At 37.2% G+C, this 12,234-nt stretch overlaps 1 protein-coding gene across 1 annotated transcript in view; it reads right to left on the bottom strand.

The window, feature by feature from the left end:
* Positions 1–3,190: 3,190 nt before the first annotated feature.
* Positions 3,191–12,234, bottom strand: part of LOC109258039 (transmembrane protein 183A-like) — a 92,335-nt gene continuing 83,291 nt past the window's right edge. Inside the window, 3 exon segments of the mRNA XM_019434580.2 lie at positions 3,191–3,955; positions 3,957–4,022; positions 4,025–4,086. Coding sequence (XP_019290125.2) covers positions 3,191–3,955; positions 3,957–4,022; positions 4,025–4,086 — 893 coding nt within the window.

Below are 12,234 nucleotides of genomic sequence, written 5' to 3' on the forward strand. Positions count from 1 at the left end.
ATTTTTAAATGATGCAGTGTATCTGAATAGAGCAAGTAAAGGAGATCAAGCAAAGATTGGTCTGGAGATGAAGACAATGGTACTGAAGCATCACATCAAGTAAGGTTCTAGATTAGAACCTGGGATTTTAAAGTGGGCTCTGTGCAGCCCTCAGGTTCAGGGTGTGCTTTGACAGGTAGTAGGAGATAGGAGATGCTGATTGGGTGGATGCCTGGGGCTTACAAACCAGTTCTGTTTGTTTGGATTTGGGTTCCTTGTAAGAACTTCTAAGCTAAAGTTTCAGTGGCCAAAAATCAAAGGGAAAAAGAAAAGAAAAAGGGGGGAAAATACAAAAGGCAATAATTTAAGTTCTCTTCTTAAAGTCTCTGTCAGCTTAGGATTCTATGTAACAACAATAACAGATATATTTGAAAGGTGTTAAAAATACCTGAAAAAGATACTTTCTCCTTAGAGAGTTTCAGAAAATTGTGTTCCCAAGGTTAGGCATGTATCTGTGCATCCAACACTCTCGTGTGCACTCTCTTGTATTCTCTCTGGTACATAAATGTGCATTTTAAGTGTTTTTGTATTTCTGAGAGAGAGAGAGAGAGAGAATGAATGAGAATATGAGTGGGGGTAGGGGCAGCAAGAGAGGGGGACAAAGGATCCAAAGCCAGTTCTGCTCTGACAGCAGAGAGCCTGATGTGGGGCTCAGACTCCTCACAAATTTTGAGATCATGACCTGAGCTGAAGTTGGATGCTCAACTGACTGAGCCACCCAGGCACCCCCACAAATGGGCATTTTAAGAGCTCTCTCAGGGCTAAGCTGTGGATATTCTCTACTGGTTTGTCTCATATATCCAACACTCATGATTCTGATCTTCCTGCTAGTGTAAAAACTAATAAAAATAGTTTCTCGTGTAACTCAAAGATCTAAGCACACTTTGTATACGATTAAGCTGAATATAAAATATCCAGTTACCCTTCTGGGGGAATTGGGAGAGTGTCTTTCTTCATTCATTAGTGTGGTTCCTGGTCCCCAGATATAGAGTCTACCTAAGGAGGCACTCACGTGAACCTAAAGCTCTGAGTAAACTCTTTGAGGTCAAGACTGTATGTGTATATACATTGCTGTGTTACAAAGCTAACTACTATATTTACTTACATATGCTGTGACATGTCTATAATTAAATAATGAAAGAAATCAATTATTACACAGTAGGATTATCAAAAATAGAACTGGTTAAGAGTACCTAAATTCATATTCTTTCAACAAATATTTATTGAGCACCTTCAATGTGTCAGGCATGGTTCTAGACACAAGGGACACCACAGCAAAACTTGATCTCATGACAGTTACATTCTAGTAGGGAAACTAAGACAATATACAGATAAACGTGTTAGGTGGTGATAAATGCTATTAAAGATAGAGCAGGGTCAACGGATAGAGAAGAGTGGGGCTGCTATTTTCTATAGATGTATGAAAATACAAGGTTTATGCAGCAAAAAGGGCCTCAATGTGGATGCTCATAAAGAAAAACTAGGAGGTCCATTTTCATAATGTTGATGTTTCAAAGGTTTTGTGTAGAGCTGGTATCATCTGCCAGCTTTAGCACCTCTCTATCCTTGGTGTGCATCTTTTACTTTGTGGTTTGTTTGGTTTCCTTTTGACTTCCTCGAAATGTCCAGGGTTCTGCAAGATTGTGTTACTTGCAACTTTTCTCCCCTTAGTTGATCTGCTAAAAATAGAATTCTAGAGTAGTTTCACTTCTTTTTTCTAATTTTCAGCCCACATGCATACTTTCTCTTAAATTCTTTTCCAACATAGATGCATTTTTCTACTTATGTACATTTACTCCCATATTTTCATTTTTATAAGTAAGTATATCAACTTTGTCATTGGCATATGACTTTTTCTTTCTCTGCATAATATTATAATAATAAACAAAGCATCTGCTTCCTCAAGAAAGAGTTGGAGATCAAATTTGTGTTTTCATATTATAACTAATTTTTTTTTCATGATAAATCCAAGAAATGCTCTGTTTACCATAGAAAAACAAATATATTAGTTTGGATTTTCAAATAAAAACTTCAATGTTACATTTTATCAACATTATGGTTGATTATGTGGTTATTTCATTGGGAGACCCTTGTACAAATATAAAAAATGTATAAATAATAGCATTGCTTAAGCTATAAAATAGATTCTTGGCAAGATTTGTATTAGACTGTGAGGCTTATATGCATCTTTATAATTTTTTTAAATGAAGCTATAGTAACGTTCTTTATTATTTATTTTGAGACAGAAAGAGAGGATACACAAATGGGGAAGGGGCAGACAGAGGGGTGGGGGGAAAGAGGAATCCCAAGCAGGCTCCACTCTCAGTGTAGAATCTGACACAGGGCTCGATCCCATGACCATGAGATCATGACCAGAGCTGAAACCAAGAGTCGGACACTTAATTCGCTGAGCGGTCCAGGAGCCCCAATAACCTCTTTCTTGCCCCATACCCCATATTGTTAAGTGCTTATGAATATAGTGTCTCTGTCCCACAAGTAGAATTTATTTTTATTTTTATGCATCTGGAAAAGGTGAAGGGACAAAGTGATGAGTTGGAAGCCTTTTCTTAGGGGTTAGAGGGCCTTTGATAATATTTTAAAGCATGATCCAGTAATGGTTTATACAGATTAGGGTTAAAGATCCTATCTGGTATAACAGTCTTATAAAATGTGTTCGGTGGTTGTTAGCTTATTACACATATCTAAATATTTTATGATTGTAGATACATTCTTCTGCATTCCTATGGAAATATCTTTGGAAGTTTAACCTATCAAATTACATATATATATATTAGAAACAATATGTTACAATTTATAGTGCATACTGTGTACTCACAGATATCCCTATAATATCTCTCATTTTGCAGCTTCATTATAACTGAATTTGGGTGCAGAAAGCAGTTGACATGTAAAGAGTCTAAAGGTTAAAAACCACTTGAGGCAACGTGGTGAGATTAAAGTGTTCTGAAAAAATAAAATAGATAAATTAAAAATAAGGCCTTCAGGTTAGGCCTGGCTCTGTCATTAAGGTAATTCACTGTCAATTCAGGCAACTGAGTGAAGGCTTCTGGAGCACGCTCCCTTACAGATGTCAATCAGAATGATAGCTGTGGGTGTCTCAGACACCAAGTAATTGTGGAAATGGCCAGGGTTAGGCAAAAGTGACGTGGAATCTGGTGAACTGGAGACCACTTGCCCTGCCCAAAGGCATTACATTAAAAATATTGGGGCACCACCAGAGTTGAACGCTGTGCGCTGGGTCCAGGATGATTTGCACGCCCTGTTCGCAGCGCAGTTTCTGGCCACCACGGACAGGAGAGTCCTGGAACACCAGTCTCACGCGATGATGCCATATGTCCGTGCTCACATTGATCGTAAACAGGGTAAATACCATTCCCATGGCAATTGGAATAAAGATGAAGTTGAGGGTTGTGACCTGTAGTAGGCAGCAGTCCTGGTCTGGGTTGGTATGAACATCTTCGTACTGAATGGGAGGCTGCAACCCTCCCATACACTTGCTCTTTAATCTAGGGGACTGTTTTTTGAGCTTAAAGTTGAATTCCCACATTGGTTCCTGTCTGTTCCCAACAATCTTTCTGCACCAGAAAAGTAAGCATTTGGAATTCTTTAATGTGCTGGGAGTGCTTTCTGGAATGGCTGGATTCTTGGAGGTTCGAGCAGCAAATGGCTCATACATATGGTACAGAGATCGGATCACACATGCCCGGAGACAGCGCAGCTTCTCCATGGACTCTGGTCGCAGGCGCAAAGGCAGAGAGGCATCCAGCGTGCAGTGCCTTCGGTACAACCTGGTCCAAAAGGCAGCAGTGCAAGTGACATTCCAGGCATTCTTACAAATCAGGGAAAAATTCACAATGTCCTCAGGACGAATATAGGAGGCCACCAATAGCCAAATTATCCATGAGATACTCTTCTCCTCCAGCCCCGTCCAGGTCTTCCTTGTGCCTCTTGCTCTTTTTTTTTTTTTTTTTCTGGAGACGGTTCTCTCATGGATGCACAGCGTTCGACTCTTTGACTGGTGGCATCCTCAGTACCCATTCTCCCTGAGAATATAGTTACTGCTTCTCGTCGCTGAGGGCAGCCCTGTGCTGGGCCAGTCCATTAGTAATCAGATTCCGGTTTGGAAGGGGCGTCCGGATTGTATATCCGGTCAGTAATGCACGTGCTCTTCCAGTTCCCCGGGCTCCTGGTAGGGGGAGGAGAAGGATTGAATTGAGAGGAAAAACAACTATGATTTATAAACATATTTTAATGTAAAAAATGTGCATTTGAAAGGAGAAACCTGGCCCCATTTTCTGTGTTAAACCCCGTTTGGTGCTATTGAGTTTGTTGTTCTTTATTCTTTTATCCCAGCAAAAATGGATGATCTTGCTCTAGGGAAAAATTAAATTCTTAAATCTCCAAACAAGGAAGTTTCAGCCTTCTCTTGTGATCAGAGAGGAGCCTTAGAGGCCTAAAATTGTTGCTACTATTGCTTCCCATTAAGCTCCCCCTCAAATTCAAGTGAATATTTTCTCTTCTCCCTTTACCCTCCTCCAGAAATAAAGGAGGTGACAGGGTTTTCAGAAAAAAAAAATATTGGGGCACCTAGGTGGCTCAGTCAATCAAGCGTTTAACTCTTGATCTTAGCTCAGGTCATGATCTTGCAGTTTGCATTCAAGCCCCACATCAGGCTCTGCGCTGACAGTGCAGAGCCTGCTTGGAATTCTCTCACCCTCTCTTTCTGCCCCTCCCCCACTTGTACACAGGCGCGCGCGCCTGCTTGTGCTCTCTCTCTCAAAATAAACTTAAATACGTTGAAGCATGGTGATAACTAAAGTATCTCTTTTAGCTCTAACATTCTGTGCTTTTGTATTGAATTCTCAGAATCAACATGTATTTATTAGGTACCTAATAAATTTGTTATGACTTGTGAGGGACAACATAAAACTATGAATAATGGTTTCTGCCTTTGAAGCATATAATTTAGCCAAAGAAATAAAACAGGTTAAGGAGATGAGAAGGCTAGTTCTTCAAGTGACACAAGGAAAGCATCCTAAAAATAAAATAGCTTTGCCTCCTCTCAAAAAAACCTTGGTGTGCTGTCATCACATGCTGTAGGCACTTGCAGAATGGAAATACCCTGTAGTGTGAGGGACTAAAGAAAGACCATTGAGGAGGTAAAGTTTAAGTCCAAGATTCAGATGTAAGATCTGGACCAGGAGAGAGTGCCGTGTCCTCAAAAGCAGGGAGTTTAACTTCAGGAGACCTGCTGTAAGCCCTAAGGAATCTGACTGTTTTTGTTTCTTAGATTTTTGTTAATGGAAGATTCTTGTTGGGAAAGTTACTACTAAAATTGTCACTTAGACGCTGAATATTTTTGATACATTCTGGTGTTGGTTGTGGTATGTACATTTCAATGTTGAAGCTAGAAAGTTGGTGAGTAAGAACAGACTTGGTGAATAAACATGTTCATTTGATCACAACAAAATAAATTTATCGCCATTGTATTTGCATTTTTACCCTACTAAGCATCTGTTTTCTCTATATCGTTGTCTCTAGATATAATCTTTTTCTTCAGCAAAACATCTTTCACCATTGTCCCCAAATGCTAGGAAATGTGGAATGATGAGGCAAGATGTATCCAGATAGATGGCCTAATAATGACTAACTGACATCATGCTTTTAAATTTATAAGCATTTTTACATGTATTTTAAACATTTGTTTAAAGAATTCCATAGTACACATTGCATTATCTTTCATTTACCCTAAAGAAAAGATACAAAAAAAGATTTAAAAGAGAAGCCATTTGCATGTCTATTAAGTATGATTAACACTGTCATGCACACAGTAGGATGCAACTATAGAAACCATTATTAGACCTAGTAGATCGCATAGTCTATGCCTGTGATGACATTCATTTCTTCAGTAACTATTTATAGAGCACTCAGTGTGCCAGACACTATTCTAATTTATGAGCATACAATAGTAAACAAGACAGACACGGTTATTCCTTTCTGTATTCTACAAAGATAGTTTGCCCATAGTTCACCAATCTAGGACTCAGATCTTCAGATTGCCAGGCTGTGTTCTTTCCACTAGAATGACTGTATCAGTATACATACTTGAATATTAAAATTTTTTTGGTTTATTTCTGAGACAGAGACAGAGCATGAGTGGGGGAGGGGCAGAGAGAAAGGGAGACACAGAATCAGAAGCAGGGTCCAGGCTCTGAGCTGTCAGCATAGAGTCTGATGTGGGGCTCAAACCCACAAACCGTGAGATCATGACCTGAGCCAAAGTTGGTCGCTCAACCGACTGAGCCACCCAGGCTCCCCTATACTTGAATATTTTTAATGGTAGTGAAGGAATCTACTCTGATCCAGGGTGGGTGAAAACAAAAATGTTCCTAGAGTAGAATGAGATATCAGAAATTTGTGTCGAATGTAAGTGAAATCACCAAGATATTTATGACACGAATAAATGCTCAGGGCAATTGCAGCTGCCAAGAATGGATCTTATTTTGCCTTCGTGGTTGTGTGACCAAAGAACTATATTCTCAGATGTAGTTTGCTCTCTCTAATTTGGGAGCCCTATGTTACAGAAAGATGTACTGCAAGAATAAAGAAGACCATGTATTGAGCAATATAAAAACTTAAGGGAACTTCTCTCTATATATGTATATCTATGTATATGTAGAGAGAAGCTCCCTATATATATATGTATATGTGCAACTGTCTTTTACAACAGTGATTCTGGATACATCCTTATCCTTTCACTGTGATAATATAATGGGAGCCAAGCATTATTCAAAAATAAATGACAAAACCATCTTAAATAGAACTAAGGTTCACTGAGAGATTATTTCTGCTGACTAAGCATATGGAAAAGACACTTTATTACTTCAATTACTCCAGCAAGATCACACCTGGTGTTAGATGCATGGTTCAAGAACTTCAGTGCATTAGCTTAGCAGTTAGGTTATTAATCATGGGTGTCAAGCCCGTTCTGCTAATTAACCTTAATTGAGCTCTCTGTTATGGAAGCACCATTACCAATGAAACAACTTAGCAATGATACCGAAATAACAGAACATGGTAAAACTCAGGATTAACATTACTTCCTGTGCTTGAATACCAATGCCCAATGCACTTTGCTGTAATACAAAATCTTGTATCTTCTATAAAAGCTTAAAAAATACATAGAGCAAAAATTGGTAGAATATGTATAAAATGTGCATAATAAGGTGACTTGGAAAGCATTTTGAAAACAACTTATGTGTTTGCATCGAATATTTAAAAGCAAGTAGAATATAGCATTTTTAATAAAAATAAGAATTTTTAAAGAATCAAAGATTAAAATCTCATATCATCCATTAGTTAATGTGACTGTAAACCTAGTCATGCTTGAAACCAAATCTTTATTTCATTTATGTTCAGTATTACTTCCAACAGTGCCACAAAATGTCCATTAGAATAGAATTCTTCAATAGGCAGCTTTATTAATCTGCCCAGAGAAATGCAGTGCAATTAATTCTAAATTTGATAACCAGCAAGCACTTCAAGTGCTCAATAGGTTATTTATTAAAAAGCAAATCAAAAAGAAATAAGCTTCACTGCCAATGAACGGAATGCTTGGATTTAAAAATGGCCAGAAGGCTATTGGTATTAATAAGCTTTGTCAAATTCATTTTCAGACATGCATGGAGGAATTCATACTATTTTTCCATTCATGTCACAGTGTCTGTCAAGAGGAGAGCTCAGATACCTTGGGGAAAGCTTTCTATGTGCAAGTATTTGAAAATAGAAAGGCAAAGACAGACATTTAGCAGATTCACAAGGGAAGGGAAACCCCTGAAGAATCTTGAGGAAAATTAAAGCAGCAACAATGGAAGTGTTAGGAAAAGGTTTAACCATTGATACAAATTTGGGCAAGAACAACGAATACAAATACTGGTGATACAAGTACTAGAAACTCAAAATCAGCATAAATAAAGATTTACATAGTATGAATGAGGCACCTCAGGCCATGGGTGAATATCTTATGGGCCCTTCCTTTATGCTATATTTACAGAGGTAGAATGTAAACATCCAGGAAGTGGCCCAATTTCATTGGATAGTTATACAGATTCTTAACATTGACCACAGGGATTTAATGGAATCTGAAAAAAAAAAAATCTCCACTCCTCTAAATGCCTAAAATCTGTGTTCAGATAGTAAACAGGTGCAACTACAGATAAATTACTTAAGTTCTGATCCCTCACTGGTGCTATCCAATAGACCTTCCTGTGATGATGGAAATGTTCTATATCTGTGCTGTCCAATAAGGTAGTCACTAGCCACATATGCCTATTGAGCACTTGACATCTGGATAGTGCAGCTGAGGAAATGAATTTTTAATTTTTGTCCTTAATATTAAATATCCACATGTGGCTGGTGTTGGGCAGTGCAAACCAGCCTCAGATGATTACTTTTATGACCTAGCAGGAGTAATAGATCTGATTCAATCACGGTTCTTTCAGTTGTGAGGGACAGAAAACTCAAAATGTGAACAATAAGGAGAATGTATTGGCTCATTTTAACTGAAAAGTCTGAATGTAGGCAGTGTCTGGCATAGGTCGTTCAGGGCTATTTTTTCCCCAGTATTCTCCTTTATTTTTGTGGTTGGGCAATGCCTTTATGCTAATTTTCCTGATGGTCACAGTGTGGCTGTTGGAAGCAACAGGAGTTACATGCTCCTTATTCATGTCTAATAGGAGAGGGAGAGAAAGAGCATTCCCTCCCACAACCGCTTAAAAGGCCAGAGCCTTGCCCTAAAAAAAAAAAAAAAAAAAAAAAAAAAAAAAAAAAAAAAAAAATCAACGTGTAGAGCCAGCCACAACGTGTAGAGCGCTGTGTATTGCTTGGCTTACACCTGGTTTTCTTCCCATTCCCAAACAAGTTAACTTTGGCAAATGGAAGGAGATTTTTGATCAATGTTGCACCTGAAAGTTGGATTGGGGGAATGATGTTTTCTCAAAGAAAAATCTAGATGCTATTAGGATGTAGAAAGATAGGGAATGAATACAGATTAGGCAACTGATGATTTTCATCCAGTTACCTCCAAGAATTATACTCGATGATGTAATGTGGATAAAGCACCTAACAGTGCACCTAGTATGTTATAACCCTTCTTGTTCACGTATCCCACCTTCTCTATACTCCCTAGGCAACTATCTTAACCCTCTGGTGTCTTATTTTTTTCAATAGAGAATGTATTATTGTTAAGATTCCTTTTAGCGCTAAAAATGTGTTACTGATACCTACTGGTGATATGTTAACTCAGGGCGTAGGAATAAGTGTGTCAAAGGAGAGTTAATTACATTAGAAGGCAATGAATAGCTACAGCTAAGAAAATGCCATTGGATTCTCTGTAACCCTGTGCAAGTGGCCCTGGTGATGGTCTTTCAATGAATAGAGAAAAGAAGAAACAACGGTGCTTATTTCTCATCTCCAGCTCCTCCTTGGCCCAGCTCTACTTCTACCACCCTCAAAGAGACGAACAGATAATAAAAACCAATGATATCTAGGCTTTAGCTGAAGAGCATGAGACTCACCTGAGGCTCACCTTGAAAACTGACATGGAATTTGCTAGGCTGGGACTCAGGCACCCCTTCCTTTTTCTTAAGTGACTTTAATGTATACTATGGTTGAGAAGCACTAAAATGATTTTCTGATAAACAAGAGGTGGAATCAAAAGACTATACTGTACTATTCAGGGTCGAGTAGCAGGTCATAACTAAATGATAGGTAAAATAGCAACATAACTAATAGTAGAACTATGCAACATTTTTTTTTCAAAAATATGTACAAAATACATTTTTCATTTGAACAGAAAACAGTCAACTGGTTTCTCACTCTCAAGATTTTAAAAGCCTATGAATTCTATGAGAGATAAAGATTAAGTGGTATATTTCACTAACAAAGCCATAACAGATATTAAAACCAAATTAGAAGAAAAAAGAAAGCAGATCTGACAATTAGAAAATCAAGTCAGTAACATGGCAAGAAGTGTATAACAAGAGCAGAGAAGACAGGAAAAGCATCCAATGAAAGCTATTAGAAAAGAGATTGGAAGAACAAAGAGAAGCTCTGTATACGGAGGGAACAGAACACTCTGAAGAAACAAATTACATTATCATTGAAGATGATTTCATGAAATGAAAGCAAGCATGAATCTTTCAGGTTTAATTGGCCCACGCTGTCTCAGAAAAAATAAATGATTTTAAAAATAGTGAATAATGAATCCTATCCTTGTGAATTTAATATATTTCAATGACAACCAAAAAATCTTACAGCTTATGAGTACCTGTTCTCTATTATATTCCATTCACCTAAGCAGATGATACCTTGTAACAAATAGGTATCTGATGAATATTTTTTAAATAAACAGATCTTTCATTAAAATAACTGACATATTATGTCATTAAAGATAATGATGCATTTTCTATATTTTGGAGGACTAAATGTCATCCAGAAATTTAGAAATTTTATTTTCATGTTGTTAAATACATTTTCAGATAGCATATATTCATGTATGTATATTTAGTGTGCTATATTGACATATAGTGCTCACCCATGTATTTTTTTGTAAAATTTATTTTTAAGGTGTAATCTATCTAAAGAAGGAAAACAAGGGTGGCTCAGTTGGTTAAGAGTCTGACTTATGCTCAGATCATGATGTCACAGTTTGTGGGTTCGAGCCCCGTGTCAGGCTCCGTGCTGACAGCTCAGAGCCTGGAGCCTGCTTCAGATTGTGTGTCTCCTTCTCTCTCTGCCCCTCCCCCACTCACACTCTGTCTCTTTCTCTAACATAAACATTAAAAAAATGTAAACAAGGAAAACAATACATAATTATGATTAAATTTTATAATCAGAAAAATTAAAGTTTTGCATAATTTGTATTATGCTAACAAGTATCATTTCTACTTTATTAAAAATTCAAAGGAATGAACTCTTATTTTTTTCTCAATTCATAATTGACTTTGTTCTGCTATTCTGAGGTTTATCTCGTGTTCTTTTTTCACACTTCTTGAGCACCACTTTGATTTTAATCTTGTTTCTTCAATGTAGACCTTCACTCTGACCTCATAGGTTTTGTTTGATATGAAATATTTTTTTTGTTATTTGTCATGATTTGCAGTAGCAGTTTTAATTGCCTTGATCCAGTAATGGATTAGGGGAGAGGTTGTTTAATTCCAAGTATTGCCACATGTACGAGTCTGTGGTTGGAGGATACTGTAGTCTCTGTTTGCATCAACTACAAATAAATCATAGAAGAGCTGGTGAAGAGTAGATTAAACATTAACAATTTATTATCTCACTTAAGTTCAGAAGCCTCCCATGCGTATTCCCTCTGATCTCACACACCCATCAATTAGTAAGAAATAGAAATTGGATTATCATCTTTGATTCAGATTCATGGTTTATACCATGATGTTAAAGATGCTCAAATTGGCTTTTGATTTCCCAGCAAGAAAGGTGGGTTATTGCTGGATGTGTGGACAGCCAACAATATCTGCCTCACCAACAACAAGCAAGAGACTGATAGATTTATTCTCATTATATATAATCATATATAATCTTATTACATATAACATAGGATATGTGATTATATTTTATATACAATAATATAAATGTTACACATTATATACATAAAATTTCATAAAGTTACCTTTGGTTCCTCCAAATTAATTTTAATCTTTTGATCTACTTTGAAGAGTTTAGGAGAAGGTGCTAAAGGTATTTTTTCTTTTTATTATACTGAAATATTTCCTTTATTTTCTTTTTTGTTGTATGATCTTTTTTGTTAAGGTACACCTCACCCCTAGTAATTTGGAGTGTATTCTATTGTTTTACTGTTAGTTGCTTTTATATATCATAATGACCTACTTCCATCCAATTTTCTCAATTTATTGGCCTTTGAAGCAATAAAGAGTCTGTTGATTCTCCTCCATGGAAATGCAAAATAGAAGCCATGTGAGCAAATGACTCAAACTGGTGACTGAATGGACAAAACAGGCACTCCCATGTATTTCTCATAGCAGAGTAGATGTCTAAAGCCTTTTGGAAAGCAGTTTGGCTGTTCGTGAAGTATTCATACTCCATGGTTCAACAATCCTACTTCTAAGAATCTAAAAGAAATGCAGAAGGGCA

This window comes from Panthera pardus, unplaced genomic scaffold (assembly GCF_024362965.1).
Source record: "Panthera pardus isolate Hobbes unplaced genomic scaffold, ASM2436296v1 HiC_scaffold_16, whole genome shotgun sequence".
Taxonomy (NCBI): Eukaryota; Metazoa; Chordata; class Mammalia; order Carnivora; family Felidae; genus Panthera; species Panthera pardus.